This window comes from Diadema antillarum, unplaced genomic scaffold (genome assembly GCF_040938485.1).
Source record: "Diadema antillarum isolate AM-2024a unplaced genomic scaffold, OU_Dant_1.0 seq00002390_RagTag, whole genome shotgun sequence".
In the NCBI taxonomy this organism is placed as follows: Eukaryota; Metazoa; Echinodermata; class Echinoidea; order Diadematoida; family Diadematidae; genus Diadema; species Diadema antillarum.
The window spans coordinates 38033-58985 of NW_027273001.1; the positions used below are offsets into that span (position 1 = coordinate 38033).

Consider the following 20953-nt stretch of genomic DNA (forward strand, 5'->3'; position numbering starts at 1 on the left):
CCATATCATCTGTCTGTTTGTTTTGTTTGTTTGTTCATTTCCATCTGAGAAGATGGCTGGAGAGCCCATATTCAGCTACGCTATAAGCTGGTCTTCCATGGGGTCCAGTTGGATGTGAGGTGGGACCACTTCACCGGGTTAAACATCCTGCTCTTTGCGATTTATGAATGAGCGGGATCTTTTACGTGCATGAGTTGTTACTCTCTCATACACGGGACCTCCATTTTATGTCCTATCCGAGGGACAGAAAAGAGTGTTTTGCCTCTTGCTAGAGGGGACGGTATGCTTACACACAACATTGCTCAGTCCCGACTCGGGTTCAAACCCGGGCCCTTAGGATCGTGAGGCAGTCGCGCTACCGACTGAGCCAACTCACTTGCTTGTTTTTATCTGTCGATAAAAACAAGCAAGTGACAAGCAAAGACACAAACAAAATTTCACATAGTGGAAACAAACACACAATAAACTACAAGTAAGGATATGAACAGGCTTCATAGAAATTGATCAGAATAAACGACGCCTTTCTACCTCTTCCTCGCTTGAGCACACCGAGTTACGCGTAGCCTTCCTTGTCCGACTTTACCCAAATTCTTTTATTGTATTTTGTTATCACTGTATAACCACGAGTGACGTCATCTGAAAATGCGAAATGTCAATCGAGCGCCCGCGTCTGAAGTTTCAAAGAGAGATCAACGTTACGCAGAGACGGACGACCGCATTTCAAGTCCTCTTCGTTTTTAGTAGAGAGTGGCCACACAGACTGTACTTTGAGAGTGTATTCATTTACCTGCATTGCGGCTTCTCCTTTTTGCGCATGCTTAAAAAAGTGAGTTTGCATAATATTATGTCCACATCAGAATGAGGTTTCAGTCATTCGTGTTTACAATCAGTGATTCCTAATTGTTCCACGTTAGAATGGTAAACGTTTTGCTAAAACTAAATGTTTAGTTGTAGTGCTAAATGTTTTGCTGGTCTTTGTTAGAAATTAAAAGTGGTTAACACTTTGTTAACCTGCTGTAATGACGTGTGAGGGCGCATGCAAGGTAGCACCTCCAGGGCAAAGAGCTACTTAGTAGCTCTTTGGGTGGGGTATATCCCAGAGCAATTGTAGAAACGTTCACATCTCACCGCCCTCGCCAATCTGTCGCGCCGTAAACTCAAAAGCTACTGGAAATGCGAAGATTGAAACATGCAACGTTATATTTTGTTTATGAGATTTTACACAATATGGCATTAAAACCCATGGAAGAAAGTAACATACTCTCTAAAAAAAATCGAGTGAAAATTTTCACTCTAAAAAGAGTGAATACAAAAAAGAGTGAATTTCGAGTGAAATTGGAATGAATTTTGAGTGAAAATGCTCATTTTCACTCTTTTTGGAGTGACGTCAGGGATCACTCCAAAATCTTCGAGTGATCCCTGACGTCACTCCAAAATGAGTGAAAATGAGCATTTTCACTCTAAATTCACTCCAATTTCACTCGAAATTCACTCTTTTTTGTATTCACTCTTTTTAGAGTGAAAATTTTCACTCGATTTCTTTTAGAGAGTAATTGAGTTTTTTTTGTTATGATTTGAGGACAGGTGATGCACTTGCTCCTCCTAAACCCGGAACAAATAATGTTAATTTGATTATCGTGAAGATACCGGCTGGAGGTTTGCGATGCTGCATCGAAAATCTTTTTCCAGACCAAGTCTGTCGCCAAGAGTTTTTTTTTTTCTAGTATTTAATTGGTCGTGAAAAACTGTGGATAGGTCGCAAACATCTTTAGGAGTGACATGCAGTGATTTCTGATCCGTAGTATGGAGATCTTTATTCGGCAACCAGTTGCTGACAAATTGCTGACCACTAATTCTAATTGCCAAGTGGTCACCGACGAGATCTAACCAACCAATCGGCGACCAATTTCTAGTTGACTTCATGAAGTCGCAAATCAGATGCCATTTCTAAACCTTTCTGCAAAACAGTGGCCTAACTATATTCATTGTCATCTTTGGCTCTTTCTTGTTTTTGTTTTGTTTTGTTGTTTTTGCTTTTAGCAAAACGTTCGCAAGGTTCGAGCAAGGCTCGGTCGGTTGACGCCAAATGGTTTGGAAACCGTCGTCTACCTGTCGGCAACCGGTCGCTAACCGGTCTGCACCATCGTGCAAATTTTGGTCGCCGATTGGTTGTCGATGTGCTTTTACGTTAATTCTACTGGTGTATTCACTTGCCATTGTGTGATAAATTATGTCTACATTATTTTTGTCGATGTATTATACTGGGCTCCGTGGAAGAACAGTGATATTCTATTGAAAAATGACATTGAGTCAATTTTTGTGAATGCTCTATTTTCAATTGGCATGAATAGGCCTATGTACATTTTTTCATCGTACCTTTTGAGCAGAATTAATGAGAAAATATATGCACAAGGAAACAAACAAACAATTACCAAGTATGCACAGTGCCAAACTGTGCAATGGATGATGACTTTCTTTTTTATGTGATATTTTGCAGGACTTAGGAAGAGAGCGCGGCGTTACTTTGCACGGTCATGTCGCCGTCCCTCGCGGATGAAGTCCAAAGTCGTGAGGTCGTTGAGGATGCCCTGAAAGGAACTGGAAACCGTGCTCGTGCTCGCTCAAGATGGATCACCGTCGAGCCCGTACTGCTGTTCGTAGCACTGGCAAGGAAAGCCATGATCGTAACGAGGCTGCAGTACCTGAAAGCTCGCATCAGCGAGGAGCATCACCAGCCCTTTAGCTTCGGCGTAACCAACTCTACGACTGAGTCGCTGTGCGCCCATGCCAATCACACTGAGGTTGAAGACGAGATTCAACGTCAGACGGCCGTATGGAGTTTGTACCTCTACGCGATTTCGACGTTTCCCGCGTTTTTCACCACCGTTTTCGTTGGCGCCATCAGTAACGTCGTTGGAAGAAAGGTCACAATGCTGGTGCCCTGTGTAGGGTTCATCGTTCAGTGCGTCTTGTTCCTTCTCATTTCTTACTTTCATTTTCCTCTGTGGACGTTCTACCTTGCCGAGTTGCTTCAAGGGGTATCTGGTGGCGTGGTTCTCCTCTTCGCCGGGGCCCAAACGTACATAGCGGACACCACGGACAAAAAACAAAGGACACTGCGAATCGCAGTCACCGAGGTCGTGTACTTTTTTGGTAACGGATCGAGTCAGATATCGAATGGCTATCTCATTTCTTACTTCGGATACGAATCATCGTATTGGCTATCGCTCATTCTGCTGGTTTTAGCATTATTGTACGCTGCTTCGCCATTTATCCTGATCGAAACAGTCGAGAAGGACAAGGATGCCGCTGCCAAAACGACTGCCGCCGCGACGGATGCAGCGGAGGGAAAAGGGACGGGTAGTACCTGCAGCCTCTTCAGCCTTGCCAACCGTTCCCGCAGCGCCAAGCTGGTCGCCGCAGGCTGCGTGCTCTTGTTCGGCCTCATCAGCGTGTCAGGTTGCCAGAGCGTCGTCGTGCTCCACGGGCTCGCGGAGCCTTTCTGCTGGTCAGCCCTCGACGTTGGCTTCTTCTCAGCTGCGTCCTTGGTGCTTCCGGGAGTAGGTAAGCATTGACGGGCAAAGACGTAGTTTCTATCTATGTCAGGAAATATGTGACGCCCTGATGAACAGTAAATAAAACCTGCATGGTTCGTTAATTGGCTTGTGATGGATCTTAATGCACTGGAAAGATAATAATACACACGTACAGCCATGAAGGTCAATTTCATATCGAATCAAAAGGGTAGAATGGGGTGGGGGATGGGGACGTGTCAAACGTTTACGAAAGCGGAATCAAGAACGCCGACTATGAAACTCTGTATTGGTAAGATTTACAGCAGTCCCGTTCTTATCAAGTTTCTACCTCGTGTTTACTCTGAAAGACATTTCTGTGAACGCCATTTCTGGTGATAGATATGTTTGAGACATTGTAATTACTTGCATAGTTGTTTTGTTTTTTCTAATAGCCAATTTTATAGATAGTACTTCTATTGATCAGTTGATAGACGGAGTATACGCTTGCACAGGGCATACAGTCTCTTCTCTCTATTTCACTCTATGTTTTTTCTCTCTCTAATAATATCTCACTCTGCATGTTTTTGCACGAATCGGTTTGAAGGATGACTAATCCGTGATTTTATACTGACTTAGGAAAGATGATTGGCAATTTTGTGTTTTCTTTCGGCGCATTGCAGGATCGATTATCGGTGGACAGTTAGTCTACTACTTCAGCAATGATTACTGGATGATGTACGCCAGCTTGTTCAGTGCGATGGCAATGAGCATGGTAACGGCTTTTGCAAAGACTACGACGGTTTTGTATATAAGTAAGTGTGGTTATCTTACTCACCAGTAGGCCCATAATTTTCTTTTGCGCTTGGTCACGCTATGCCCACGCTCTCAATGAATAGAAATAACAAATGAATAGTTAATCTAAAACCATCAAAACATCGGTTGACATGAGTTTAGACTCACTTTTATAACTTATTTTAGATCGCTATTGATCGAAGCTCTCACACGAAGATACGAAATGTTGCAAGCCAGAGGGGGAAAAGAGTTGGAGGTAATAAGATGTATGTTGAAAATTTGCTTCTATATAGTCAGTCTTGTTCGTGTTCATCTATTCTACATACACAGTCAATATGTATTGGTATAGTAATGAACGTGGCGAAAATCTATCACCAATAAAAAAAAAAATGATACGTATATAATCAGAATGAAGAAAAAAAAAATCCGCATGGATGAAAGCCCCTCAGGCAACTCTCACGGAATTTTTACTGGACCAAGTCATATTATTGTGTTTAATTAACGATGCATGTTAGGATAATAATATGTACCCCACCGCTGGAAGTGAATACTGTATTATACCGTAGATCATCTATCATTGTTGGAATGCAGGAAAACGAAAATGCAAACACCATTCAGATCTCACAAAAAGTGTAAATAAACTCGACAATTGGACAGTGGTGAAGGGCATGAAAGTAAATTTTATGAAAGAGTTCTTTAAAGAATGTGAGCGTCATACTGACTGAACTGATTTCACCTATGATAGAAGGAAATGTTGGAAATCATGAACTAAACTAGGTCATACAGTATTTTCAATGTACTTGAAATCATGGTTCAAAATGACTTATGAAGGAATTACCATGTCAATGATATTTGTCAGGCAAGAATTAAGCTTCACTTGGAATCAGCCTTCTTGTTTGCGCTTTGATGTTTGTGTTTTGTCAATTCGTGCAGTCCATGGTAAAATATTGTGCACCTTGCAGTTTTGCACTCGGGCTTTTACCAGAAAGAGATAAAGGGGAAAAATGAACAAAGGGTAAAATCGCAGGATTGTATGATTGCAGTCGTGCACTATAAATGCTGCATCTCCAAACCCCTGTGGGTTAGTCTCCTCCTCCTTTGGGATTAACCAAAATGAGCCCTTTTTCTGATTTTTGACACACCACATATAAAAAGTACCAATAGGAGCCTACCCCTGTGATCGAAACTGGGTATACCCGGGTAGTCTAGTGCCTCCTCACTGAAAATGTACCCCAAATTGCGTGTTGCTTTAGTCTTGTGCCCCCTCCCACACGAATAGAGCTTTTGCATTTTTAAAACTGAAATTGAACAATCTGTTGCACACTTTTATGTGAATATTTGGAAAATTTTCAATCAAAAAGAAGGGAAAATGTGAATATTGATGGACATTACGAATGGCTATAATTATTGTGGTAATAAATCTGCAATATAATCACCTCTTTTCCGCGTGTGTGTTTTCATGTGTACTAAGTTTATAGCGCTGGAACAAAGGAGAGAGTGTGGAACTTTTGCTTTTTTTTTAAATGATTATACATGTCCTCCCCACCTTGTGAACTGGGGGATGCATACCCCCTCCCCTCCCCCCGCTGTCTATACGCCCCTGTGTATTGAATACATCTACTTTAATAATCCGTGTACGCTGATCTTTTCTCTCTCCCTTTAAATTTCTGTTCCTACCACCCGTCATCGTCGTCTATACAGGCGTGGTAGCCGGTACGATGTCCAGCTTCATCGCCCCGCTAGTCCGCGGTCTCATGTCCAAGATGGTGGACGAGCACGAGCAAGGTAAGAGATTTATCCTCCACAGCAATCTTCAAGGGTGGCCCCAGTTCTCCAATTCATCTTGTCATTCCGAAGGGTTGTTATTCTAAAACACACAAATTCCGTATTCCTATAGATGCTCGTTAATCCGAAAATCAAACAGAAACGTGTGTACTAACGAATCTTCTGAATGACGAACCTTATCGCGTTTTCGGATTTAAAAAATAACTTTCAGAATAACGACTCTTTCGGAATAACCCACTGTAATCGGGTAGGTCCTACTACCCGCAATTTTATCAGGCCAAGCCCTAATGGTCGTACACACCTGTTAAGGTAAAAAAATAATAAAAATAAAAGAATAAAAAATAAAACAAAAACTTGCCAGAGAAAGTCGTGCCTTATATATTCTAATTTTTATTCAAAAATTTCAAGAATTTCATTTCAGAAATTTCCGCGAAGGCGACACTGTGACATCAGAAAGGCTGATCATTGCTGATGCTGAACATTAGGCTCTATTATGTGCTTGTAACCTCAAGACCATTCCTGGAATACAATAATTTATAAAATTTCAAAGACAATTGCATCGTATATTATCTCGTACTATCATTCCAACCATTCAATCTACAAAACTGTTAGAAATTGGTGTACTGCAATGCAAATTATTTACTGCAATGCAATCTGTACGTCGTCACTTTATTATACATAAAATATAGTGATAATAAGTACAATATTAACTTTTGTAATGCACCATCTATCTAGCATTGTATAGTGGCCTATTCTGAAAAATATTTGATTTGATTTGATTTGATTTGATTTGATTTGATTTGATTTGATTTGATTTGATTTATTTCTGCTTAATTCCGTTACATCAGATATGTACAAGTCATTTATGACAAACAGTATATCGAACACATAGTTTTTCAGTACAAAACAAGACAAATACAAACAGCTTAGGGTAAACAGAAGGGTCTCCAAAATAAGCCGAGGCTTGACGGTATGGAGACTCTATGCTATAGCTACTCTGGATAGAATAAGGGATAGAGAGAGATAGGGAAGGGTAGGGGGAAAAGGGAAAATTACAGAGTGTATGTGTACCACTATAACTACTTTACAATAATAGTAATGATAATAAATAATATGATATGATAATAATATTAAAGTTAACACGTTCAATTGCCTTTGCCATAGTAATGACCGAATATGCACTATGAAAATAGTAATGAATGAATACAAAGTATTCTGCATGAGGTTATCTGACATGAAATAACAAAATATATCATGGCTAATAATTGTGCACAGTAATGGTAAGGTACATGGTATACATACATACATATACATGCTCACATACATAATACATACATACATATTATGTACCTATCCTATACATACACATACATACCCATATATATTGCTTCATTTTTTTTTTCATGAACGAACAGGTGAAAAATTAGTTTTCATTAGGTATAAGGATCCCTGTGACATTTTTCATAGACTCAATAAAAAAAGCATAAGGACCCGTAAGGTTATTAGGTTGTCTATGACAATTAGGCCTATGTGTGTTTGATATCATGACGGAATAGTATTTGCCCTTTTTAGGCCTACTAAAGTACAACTAAAGATGTTTTCACAGACATGACTGAACTGCATCTTTGCAATTTCAAAAGAACCAAAGTTGATAAAGATTCAAAATTCACCTCACTCTACTTTCCTTGAATATACAACCATATATCTGTGACATCGTGAATAATTATCCTTGTTCTACCATGCTATTATATCCAGCGTCCGTCTTCACTTACGGGGCGTGCATCGGAAACACGGTGAAGTTCATCGCAAAGGTCATGTCATTCGGTGTCTACGCGCACACCGTGCACACGCTACCGACTCTCACCTTTTACGTGTTGGCTGGGGTACCACTTATTCCTATCGTCTTGACCTTGTAAGTTGTAAGCAATGTATCATGCTTGTTTGTTTGTTTGTTTATTTTTGTGGATGTGTGATGTCATTATATAGATATCATATCGAATATTTCGGACATTTATTTTTTTTTACCTTAATATTCAGGTAGAATAATTAAAGTGTACCTTGATATGAGAGGAGATAATTGATTACAATGTTTCTTATATTCATTTTGCATATATCTAAACATTCAAATGGGATGTATATAGCAACGAATACAATAAGACAAACTTTGAAAAAAAAAGTGTATGTGCGTGTGTGTGTGTGTGTGTGTGTGTGTGTAAGTGTGTCAGTTTGCATACGTGCACAGAAGTGCAGCATTGCACAAACACACAATTTCACACTATATTATAACGTCAAGGAGATGAAATGTCATAGGTTTGTCGGCATGATAGCTGAATAACCAAGCTCTGAAAAAAACTGTACTATATCCTCAACACATTTCTTTTAAAAGGTAAACAAGTATCAATAATGTCACTATCTTTGGTCCGACGTCCTACCCGAGTAGAAACCTGTTATGAAATTTCATTTGATTACCACTTGAAGTACGCGAATACGTAACGACAAAAGTGAAATAATAAAGCTATCAAAAGCGATAAGAAGGGAAAAAAGACTTTGTGCTATTGTGCTTACGATTTTCCTGTTAGTGAAGATTTAAGATTTAGAATACTTCACAATTTGTCAAAAGAATTTGTTTTATTAATGTCTTTTGCCATCCATGCGTATCACTCTACCAAGTCTACCGCCACTTTCAAAACGAAAAGCCTGATATTTTGCTTGAAGGTTTTTGGAAATCCATTATCTTGCAATGATTAAAATCTTACCTTGTCTGCTCTTCAGCATTTTACACAACTCGGCACCAACTGACTTTGAGACCACAATGAAGGGTGTGGCGAGGGATATCGCAGGAAATGACAACATCATGCAGAACCTGGGAGTGGCCCTAGGCTTCAACGCAGAAGAGATCGGGCGATTGTACGCCGGAAGTAAGAGAGACGCGCTGAAAATGCTCCGTACTTGGCGGAGAAAAGTGGAAGAGGCCGGGGAGAAGTCGTTGCCATGGTTACTGAGGCAGAAATTAATCGACGCAGGTCTGCCGAATGTAGCCGATAAGCACTTCGCAAACAGTGCAGAAAACCTTGCCTGATCATGATGCTCAAGACACGATGTTCGAACCAAAGTCTTACCTCAATGATGGTGCACTTTCTTCAGCTGATATTATCGTTACAGGGAAAGTAAAGAAATGCACTAATATGATTCTTTCTAAATATTGTGTATAATCACACTTGCTGCACGTATGCTGTGTTAATCTCAAGGACTCGTTCACGACAATCATGTCAAAACGTTTTGTATCAAGAGGGGCAGACCGAGGTGAAGATTGTATTGTGTAATCAGTCATCTTCACCTTATACGATAGCATCTGATGATGACTTTGATGTTGGCATCATGTTAACTGTAGACAAAGTGTAATACAAATTTTATTGATTAATTGAAGCGAATGTTCTCACGCGTCCTTATTATATATATCTCGAATTTCTCTTCAAATTTCAAATCTCTCAAATTTCATTTCTTAATTGCTGCATTCACAATCTTCTTTGCAATTTGAGATGGAGACATGAAGTCTTTACGTATAATTATAACTCCTTCGTTATTAGTCGATTTAATCGAGTGTAAGAATCTCTGTGTGAATAGTGCTCGTCTTTAGATTTAGCAGTCGGCAATTGTATAAACTTTATGAACTGTGAATGTTGATACACTCTGATTGATACCTGGACTACGTATCTATGTCATGTACTAGTATATTATTTTCATATCATCCTTCACTTACGCACCAGACCAGTTTCATTTGGTGCAGGTAGCTGTCATCTTACTTGTAAAAGTGTATGTTCTGATATTATGTCAACTTTTAAGTATTCGACTTTGGGTTTATTCACCCGTAGAGCAACTTATCAAACAAATTCAACCAAAGCACAATCCTAATGGTAACTACATCGGAATTTCACTAGCTTTTTATCAATCTTCCTCTTGGTACGAAAGCAATATACTGTACATTGTTTCTTTCTTTATATTATATATTATCAACCTCATGTAGCACAAGCAATCTACTGTGATCGGTTGTAACGGCATTTTACTCAGCAAAATCACGTGATCATTAGAAATTGTATTTTGTACCTTTGCCAGTCTTATTTATTGGGATGGCACATTTCTTGGTGTACTTACCAAAGTGCTATATTTCTTCTCATCGATAGCTAGCTCTTGGTACAAGCAATGCATCATTTTTCTAATATCTCTTGGCACAAAATAATGCAAAGTAGCTGGTTTAAAACCATTTTTTTCAATCAAATCGGATAATATTATTACGTTAATTGTATTATATTGATAAGTTTGCCAATTCACAAGACTTCCCTGTTTTATCTGTTTTCTGCATCTGATCTCGAGGCAATAGTTTTTTCTGTGCACGTGTGTGTATGTGTGTTATGTATCTATCCATCCATCCAGCTATCTATCTATTTATCTATCAATCTATCCATCCATCCATCTATCTGTCTGTCTATCTATCTATCTATCTATCTATCTAACTATCTATCTATCTATCTATCTATCAATCTATCCATCCATCCATTTATCTGTCTATCTATCTATCTATCTATCTATCTATCTATATCTGTCTATCCATCCATCCATCCATCCATCTATCTGTCTATCTATCTATCTATCTATCTATCCATCTATCTGTCTGTCTATCTATCTATCTATCTATCTATCTATCTATCTATCTATCCATATGCTCCAGCTAGGATCTTGACACAAACAATGCACTGTGATAATTATGTTGGAACGACAAATTTTCTAAGCCAATGTGATATAGGGTACAGTATAAGTTTGCCAATTTAGAAGGGTCAGTGATACACTTAGCGTACTTTATGCATTTTGCAGCTCTCTCCCGTGTCTTTCTATGTGTTTATCTATTTAGCTAGCTAGCTAGGCCCTGACACAAACAATGCACAATTTCATTATATAATCTATCTCTTGGCGCTAAATAATGCATTGTGATAGGATGAAAAAGTATTTCTTCTTTCTACCAAATCGAATAGTTATGTTGTGTAATATTCGTGGGATATATTCATATAGAATTATACACTTGGTGTACTTTTACATGTATATTATACTGCCTGCTTTCTGTGACATCTGGAAATTTAATTTCCAATCAAATGCAAATTATATACAGTTCTCTACCTCTCTCTCTCTCTCCTTGTCTATCTATCTATCTATCTATCTATCTATCTATTTTTCTATTGATCTATCTATCTATGTATCTAGCTATCTGTATCTCCTGTCTGTCTGTCTGTCTGTCTATCTATTTATCTATCTATCTATCTATCTCTCTCTCTCTCTATCTATCTGTATCTCCTCTCTGTCTGTCTATCCATCTGTCTATCTATCAATCTATCTTCCTGTCAGTCTATCTATCTCATTCTTGGTTTATAATGTATTGTAATGGCATGGAACGATGATTTACTCGGCTAAGTCGGGTAATTACAATACAATTGATTATAATTTTATATGTTTGCCAATTATTGCGATGACACGCTCAGTGTATATTTATTATGCTGCCTAGCTGTTCTCTACATCTTGATTTGGACTGAATAAAAAAACATCAAATACCACACTCTTGTTGTTTTTGCGTGTGTCAATTCGCATGGGAGCCATCAACATGGTCAACACCAGAAACGTAATCTTGAGCTATTTAGAATAACCGCTGAAGAATTTTAGAATATACATCACATTATACAAGAACTATATGCATTTCTCTTTCATCCTGCGATGCCTGTCGCCTTTGCTATCCCCCACACAAAATTATTTTGATAGTCATTCTGTACAGAGTAATGCATGGGCGTCACGGGGGGGGGGGGGGGTGCGTTGGGTGCGAACGCACCCCCCCCCCCCCCCTTCAGATCCTTAAAAAAGAAGAAGAAAAAAAAAACTTCAGTCTGCGAGCGACCTCAACGCCGGACGCTAAATAATTATTTTTTTTTCCTATTTTTGTGTAATATTTTGCACCAGGAAAAAAAATCGTGGGCAAACACAATTCGCACCCCTGGTTCTGGTAGCACTGATTTCATACATATCTACTAGTATTCTATACAGTGTTTACTTTTTATCGACCGTATTGTACATCCGTACGATACGGAGCACGTACACTTTTGCATGTACGTGTGCTACTATGTAGGGTCTATATGTACGTTACTTCTGACCAATCCTTATTGCCAGCCCAAGAGCGAGCCTTAGCCTCATTAAAAAAAAAAATGGAGGGGCAAGCATATCATTTTGCCCCCCCCCCTCCATAATGCAGAGACGAGGAGATTTTCTTAACTTTTTTTTCGACAAAAAAAAGTTACCCCCATGCCTCCCCCCTATCCGCTGGTAAAAAAAACAAAGACTTACCAAAATAGTTATTCAAGGGTTAGTAAGCTGCTTTTGAATGAAAGGGTGATCAAGAAATAAGATATTTTTCTATGATTTCTTTTAACCATAATTAAATAGGTATACAGTGTGAAACAGAATTGTTCAAAAAGCCCGGACCCGACAAAAGATTGTGATTCAGCGTGATTCCTGGTTGGCATTCTGCATAATAAGCAGGATGTGCCCAGTGTACTCAGAACATCCGAACGGCAAAAAGAGTCGCTACAATGTTGCGCGATGTGATGTAGAATGTACACCTTTGTATGACCTTACGCTTCGTTATATCAAAGCTAGATTATTGATTTTGCAGTGTTGCTTTACATACTAGTCTATATAAAAATGTCTTGCATTGCCAATAAAAAGACTTGACCTGGGCTAATTCCTAACTTTTCCATGTATATAATACACACACACAAACAAACACGCACAATTAGGGGATGCTCTAAAGTGCAGATTTTGGACATCCTTCCCCCGCTTGGTCTCTTCCACGCCACCTCGCACAGGGGCGCACGGGCGTCCCCCCCCCCCCCCTCTTAATTTCCAAAGCGAAAAAATATAGCTTCAAACGGCAATTTTTTGACTGTAAAATGTCAACATTTTCAAGCTCGCTCGCTCCGCTCGCTCGCATTTAGTCGTAACGCCATTCTCCTGAAGTTGCTGCCAGTAATTGCCGGCAGTTGCGCCCGGTGCGCCCCCCCCCTTAATTTCCAAAGCGAAAAAATACGAAACGGCAGTTTGGGGACTGTAAAATGTCACAATTTTCAATCTCGCTCGCTCGCATTCAAATTTCCTGATATTGCTGCCAGTAATTGCCAGCAGTTGCGCCTGGTGCGCGCCCCCCCCCCTGAATTTCGAAAGCAAAAAAGCTTCAAACGGCAGTTTTTGGACTGCAAAATGTCAACATTTTCAAGCTCGCTCGCATTTAATCTTTATGCAGTTCTTCTGATGTTACTGCCAGTAATTGTCAGCAGTTGCGCCCGGTGCGCCCCCCTTAATTTCCAAAGCAAAAAAATATAGCTACATACAGTCTTTTTTTACTGTAAAATGTCAAAATTTTCAAGCTAACTCTCTTCGCTCGCTCGCATTGAATCGTTATGCCATTCACCTGATGTTGCTGCCAGTATAAGTTGCCAGCAGTTGCGCCCGGTGCGCCCCCTTAATTTCCAAAGCGAAGAAATTATGGCTAAGAACGGAAGTTTTTGGACTGTAAAATGTAAAATTTTCAAGCTCGCTCTCTTCGCTCGCTCACATTTAATCGTTATGCAATGCACCTGATGTTGCTGCCAGTAATTGCCGGCAGTTCCGCCCGGTGCCCCCTTAATTTCCAAAGCGAAAAAATATAGCTACAAACAGCAGTTCTTTTTTTTTACTGTAAAATGTCAAAATTTTCAAGCTCATTCACTCCACTCGCTCGCATTTAATTGTTATGCAATTCTCCTGATGTTGCTGCCAGTAATTGCCGGCAGTTGCACCCGGTGCGACCCCCCCCCCCCCTTCATTTCCAAAGCGAAAAAAAATATTGCTCCAAATGGCAGTTTTTGGACTGTAAAATGTCAAAATTTTCAAGCTCGCTCTCTTCGCTCGCTCGCATTTAATTGTTATGCCATTCACCTGATGTTGCTGCCAGTAATTGCCAGCAGTTGCGCCCGGTGCGCCCCCCCCCCTTAATTTCCAAAGCACAAAAAATATGGCTACAAACGGCAGTTTTGGGACTGTAAAATGTCGAAATTTTCAAGATCGCTCGCTCCGCTCGCTCGCATGTAGTCGTTATGCCATTCTCCTGATATTGCTGCCAGTAATTTGTCGTTTCACACCGTCATTCCATAATCCATTCATAGGGGGGGCAAGCCCCTCCCACTGTTAACCGCCCCCTTGCTCGTTCCTCTTGCTTGGGCTCGGTAGCGTTCATGACATCAGTGTATCACAAGTTTATTCTATACTAGAAGTTTATTTATATACCATTTATAGGCAAATGTTTCAATAACAATTTACTTCAAAATGTACTGATACCTTAAACAAGTGCATGGGACTGTTTCAAGTCGATAAAACACGCAAAAAACTTGTATCAAATTGCACTATTTACGACATCAAAATGCAAAAAGTGCTCACCGTGGGAGGGGGACAATCCCTCACACATCCTCTCCCTCGCTCACTCCTCTCGCTCTTGCTTGGCCGCGTTCATGATATTCAGTGTAAATATTAAAACAGGAAGTTTATTTGGATGATACTATTTTATAGGCACATTGTTCAACAACAATTTCCATCAAAATGTACTGCTACCTTAAACAAGTGGGACTGTTTCAAGTCGATAAAAACACACAAAAAGCCTGCATCAAATTGCACCATTTTACAAAATCAAAATGCAAAAAGTTCTCACCGTGGGAGGAGGGGGGGGGGGACAACAGGCACTTCCACACCCTCCCCCCCCCCCTTGCTCGTTCCCTCGCATTGATACTAACACTCCCCCCCCCCCCCCCCCCGATGAAATTCTAGCTACGCCGGTGCCCTTTCCCCGCTTGGTTTCCCTCAAAAAACAGTAAAAGTCTAGGGATTGAGAGCTTCCTATATTCCAAAATAATGTCTGTCCAAAAAATCTCGTTACATTTAGTGTCAAAACGCATCCCCTTGAAAAAAAAAAGCTGGTGACGCCCCTGAAATGTAAGTGTAGTAAGCCTACTGTGAACGCGTGACAATGTGTATATGCGTATCGAGTCATTATGTTTGGTCCATGACGGTGATAATATAATCTTCTATCAGGAATATTACAAGGCATTTCAGATTTAGACTGTTGATCCCGTCTACGACATAAAGATTAGTAGAAAGCCAATAAGATATAGATCCATTATTTTTCATCGCGATATAAACAACAAAGATATCCTGCACATACAGCTATATTACTATTTACACAGTGAGAAAAGGCACATCTTAGACTGCCATATAGGCCTAACAGGTTACGTAAACTGTTTATAACCATGACAGTGGCTTGAAATATCTATATTTTGCAGTCTTGTATTAGTCTCTGCATCACATGAGTGCCCTTAGGCAAATCCTTTATTTTCACTTCGTTTTATCATCATAAATTCTCGTGAAACCCTGATTATTTGAACCAACCAGTGGCGGATCCAGGGAGGACCGCAAGCAGCGCACGCCCCCACTTTATTTTTTGTTGAAATAAAAGAAATAAAAAGAAAAAAATGGGGGAGGGGTGCGTGCACCCCCCTTTAATTTTGTAAACGCGCCCCCTCTCTATACGGAATTCCTGGATCCGCCCCTGCCAACGTTCATATATCTCATAGACCTTACATCTCTCATGACTCTTGATTGCAGAAGCAAATTTAAAATGTGCATGAAAAAAAAAAATCCGCTTTATTGCTCTCTCAGTTTATCCCAATCTCATAGACTCATTTTTTGGAAAAAACGATTAAACATGCCCACCACAAATTGCAACGTCTGATGAAAACATGACTGTAGTTTATTAATCCTAGCGGCAGACAACCTTTATAAGGTCTATAAAAAGTTAATGCAAGCATAATTACTATAATAGGATTATAGCCTATGTGGGTATATAGGATTCATACGCCATGATTTATGAGCAAAACCTTTAATGCACTTCGTGATTTTGAACCATTGCAGTGACAGAATTAGAAACTGAGGTATTTTTTCTTTCTAGAAAATAGCAATTCTCCGTGCCATGCATATACAGCGCACAGTGGTTGTGGGTGAAATGAATTTGTAAATCAATGTCAGTTATTAGCATTCTAAGCCTATCATTTGACATTTAAACATGAAATGCAAGGAGTTAAGTCATTAAGTATTACATGATACGATTCTAAGTGCATACCGCTGGATGCCGGAGGGTGGAGGGGGGGGGGGGGTGACCACCGAGGCCTTCGCTCCTTCCCGACCGAGACGAGAAATCATTCGCGAAAACAAAAAGACCAAAAAAAAAAAAAAAAAAAAAAACGACGCAAAATACATTGCTGACCTATATACATGAATACTATAGACAAGTTGGGCACGTGCGTGATGGTCCACGTGTTGGTTCGTTTTTGTACAACACAAACATCCTTGAACCCTACTGTAGAGTTCAGCTAGTGATTCTATTATCCCCTCAGAACAGATTGCACATAATATCCAGAAACTTTTTCGTGGTTGTGGTTTCGAAATTGTGAGATTCTCGTGACAATAATTCATCAAAACTTTCTGTGAGACGAAATATTTACGATGTCCCTTAAAGGCCCCCATAAAAGTCCATTGTAAAAGGTTCTGTTTACATAATGATGCCAAGTCGACCAGCTATACATTTTTCTCCCCAACTCCGTTAATCTATTCAATATGAATACAACATAGTCCCAGCCATTGTGTTCATTCTTTGGATGCTCTTCTACAGTGCATTATTACGAATACTGATGGGAGGCCCATATTCTAGGGGGGAGTGGGGTGAAGTGGGACAAAAATTGTGATTAGATGAAATATCTCGTATAACTTTTCTGATATTTAGAATGGGGCACTCATGTCTCGGACCCAAAGACTATATACTGATGCTATAGGCCACATAATGGGTTGTTACTTCATATTCCTATAAGTCTCATATTACATTTTGTGATATCGAACAACAACAACAACAACAACAACAAAAACTTCTTGAACGGGGTGAATTGGGTCACCTGGGAGAAGTTGGACATTGGTTGGGGTGAAGTGGGACAACCAGTAACTAGAGGCTTGGCAATGTTACAATAACATAATCATCATTAATAATGTGCGTGTATGTGTGTGTGTGTGTGTGTGTGTGTGTGTGTGCGCGCGCGCGTAGGCTCTATGTGTGTGAATATCATGAAGAGTGATATATCCATTATGATACATACAGAAAGTTGCATATAGAGCATCTGAAATTTAAAGAAAATGATAAGAAAATCATTGATATATGTTTATCATAACTGAATGTAGGGAGAACTTAGTGGCATAGTGGTGATGTCCTAGTTTACCCCAGAACCCCCCCCCCTCCCCATTCAAAATGGCGCCTAAAATCACGATTGAGCTATTTTTTTTTTTTGCATTTTTTTTTTGCATATTATTGGCACTAATAAGGCCTATATATTGCGTGTTAAGTGCCCGCTAAAGCTGTGAGATGAATTCAGAAACACTTCACACTGAATGAAAAAAAAAAAACAATAAAAAAGTGTGGGAAAAAATAATTCAAAATTAAACTTTCCCGCAGAATTCTTGCAGAGCAGTTACCATGTGTTTGTACTCTGATGACAAATGCCTAATAGGCGATAAAACTTGAAAGCTGATTACTGGTAATTCAAAACTTTTTGCTTGAATCTCCCGCGGCGTCTCGGGTCACCTCACTCTCTGATAGCATTAATTTAGAACAAGCACCAAACTTGAAATCACCCATTGTTTAGGTAAGCACTATTTGGGCGCCCGTCCCGCTTCATCATGAATATTCATCAGACAGTAAGATACTGTACAATTAAGTGCCCAGAACGGTGGGTACGTGCCATAGAATGTAAAAACGTATCGCCGGGAAATTCAAAAATCTCGAAAAATTGCATCAACGGGGAATGTAAAAACGTCTCGCCGGGAGATGGAAAAATGTTCATCTCTCCCCGTCCCCGTTCACTTCCGGGTTTCTTCAGCTGACAAGCGAAAAAAAAAAAAAGGTCCTCAGCTCATCTCTCCCCGTCCACTTCCGGGTTTCTTCAGCTGACAAGCAAAAAAAAAAAAAAGGGGGGGGGTCCTCAGCTCATCTCTCCCCGTCCACTTCCGGGTTTCTTCAGCTGACAAGCAAAAAAAAAAAAAAAAAAAAGGTCCTCAGCTCATTCTCTCCCATCACATTTCCGAGTGTTATAACAAAAAAAGGTCTTCAGAGAAAGCACTTAACCTTACCGCCGCCATACTTCAAGATCTCATCTATTTCTATTTTAGTGCCACTTGCGTACTTCCGCGTTGAAAAAAGTGTGGGGGCCCACAGTAATGACACCTTATGTATTCCTTTGTATGGTGCACAAAAAGTGTGGGGGCCCGAGCCCCCACGGCCCCCACGGCTGCGCCGCCCCTTCATGTATTAGATTTTCCAAGGTATTACGGATACATGTAGATGATAAAAAATTTGGAGTTTGGAGTTTTATGACGAATATTTATGATGAAGCGGGACGGGTGCCCAAATAGTGCTTAACCATTGCATTGTTTACATTGTACTTAGAATCACGCCATCTATTGACGGGCAGCGTGTTTTTTTTAGACGGCACAGATTGGGGGAACTAAAAATTTATCGGGGACCCTATCCCTAAACCTAACCCTAATCCTAATCCTAACCATAACCATCAAACCCTAACCCTAACCCTAACCCTAACCCTAACCCCAACCCTAACCCTAACCCTAACCCTAACCATAACCAAAAACCCTAACCCAACGTTTTTCCCATAGGTTTAACACGCGCCATGCCCCAATCTGTGCCGTCTTAAAAAAAAACGCTGACGGGCAGCAGCCTCAACATCTATGGGGCGCCAAGTCACGCATGGAATATTTCGTTACGATATCACTCATTTCGTCGACGAACGATCGTTTAGAAACGAAAATATTAACATAGGGATCGAGTTTGTTAGGAAATGGCCATTTCATCGATGGACTTGGAAATAATGTTTATTTCGTTATTTACACTGGACAGTAAAAGAAAGTACCTTCTTCTGTCAAAGGCTGCACACAAAAATTCACCACCTAGAAATAAACAATTTTTGTACACAGGTATGCTGCAACAAAAGCACGTAGGCCTAGTAATTACATACCCAATAGCAAGTGATTATCTTTATTACAAAGAAAAAAATGACATGCACAGCATCTTGGTCACTGAATCAAGAGTCACAAATGTAACAGAATGAGCGTTACAAGCCTTACAATTAAGACGTACGTGGCACAGATTTCCTGATGGAAGCTAGTCGACCAGAGTAAACAATCTAATGTCCAGTCTAAAGAGCTAACTGATTTTATTCTGAGAATTAGCATAATCAGGAAGGATAGCATCCCTAAATACAGAATACACTCATTAACATCATTTTGAAAAAAACAGTTATTCACTTTGACACATTGGTTGTTTAAAAATGTTGTCCATTCAGTGGTCATTTTTGCATGGTGGAAAGTGCTGAGGTCGTACATTGTGTAAAGGGACTTTTGATTCAATTGACCAAGATGCTGTCTCAGGCTGTGCATGCCAAGTTCTTCTTTGTTATGAATACGTTTACTTGCTGATGTGCATGTGATAAGTAAGGGGTATTGTAGCACACCTGTGTACAAAAATTGTATATTTCTAGGGGTTAATTTTTGTATGCGGCCTTCGACAGAAGTGGGAATTTTCTTTTGCTGTCCAGTGTACTTTATTTTATTTTATTTTATTTTATTTATTTTATTTTATTTCAACATATTTTGACAGGATAACAAGATCAGCAAGTGAATGCTGTTTTACATCAAGGTCCTGTACAATCCAACCATATGAATACAAAAATCATGTTACATAAATATAAGCATAAAAACCACTACAATTAAACAAGCAATCAGAGTTGAAAGGAGCAATACGTTAAATTGAAATCAGTAGTAACCAGTCTAAGTATAATATAATGAAACAATATGATGCAAAAGAATATATTAAAACAGTGAATAAAATGATGCAAGATTATATACACAATCATACCATTTGGTGTACAAAAGGAATGTAAAAACTCTGCCAGAAAGGACTTGAATCAACAAGCCCACGATCATAAAAAGCAGATAGAAATTCTATGTAAAAATCTACACTAATAAATAAATTACATGCAATCTGGCAGTCATGCCCGTTTAACCTAATCAGTCGAATGCATGTATACCCATAACACACATTCATGGATTCATGCACACATAATTTGCACCAGGCAAGTGTGGGTAACACAGTGTGACAAAAAATAATATGGTACATATTATGTAAAAACAGGGCGTTTGATAAAATCAGTGAAAATACATTTTCTTATATAACAACTTAAAAGCTGACAATGACTTTGATTTCTTTAAAACATTTGGTAGTGAGTTCCATACCTTTCCTCCTGCATATCTAAAACAGCTTTTAAAACACTCTACATTCGGTTTAGGTGGTACCACATTCAAAGAATCAGCTGCTCTTGTGTTAAACCCATGCCTGTCAAAAATCATCTCAATATTATTGCACATTCGTGTGGGGGCAAGTCCATGGATGCATTTATACATGAGCGTTGACAAAAAATAATTCCTTCTATTTTCAAATGCTTGCAAATACAAAACCTTGATTATGTCATTCCCATTTGCAGTTTCGTAATCAAAATTTGATGTAATAATTCGTGCTGCCCTCTTTTGTAATCGATATAGAATATTTTTATTTTTAGCAGAGCAATTTCCCCAAACGGAGCATGAATAATCAATACACGGTTGAACAACTGCAGTATACAAAAGTTTAAGTG

The 20953-nt window shown here is 39.5% G+C and overlaps 1 protein-coding gene across 1 annotated transcript; it reads left to right on the forward strand.

Annotated features, from left to right (window-relative positions):
• Positions 1–2534: 2534 nt before the first annotated feature.
• LOC139714699 (proton-coupled folate transporter-like) lies at positions 2535–9171 on the forward strand. The gene is made up of 5 exons (XM_071626372.1): positions 2535–3564; positions 4196–4327; positions 6009–6092; positions 7848–8004; positions 8865–9171. Exons 1-5 carry the CDS (start codon positions 2535–2537, stop codon positions 9169–9171), a joined length of 1710 nt encoding a protein of 569 aa, XP_071482473.1.
• The last annotated feature ends 11782 nt before the right edge of the window (positions 9172–20953 follow it).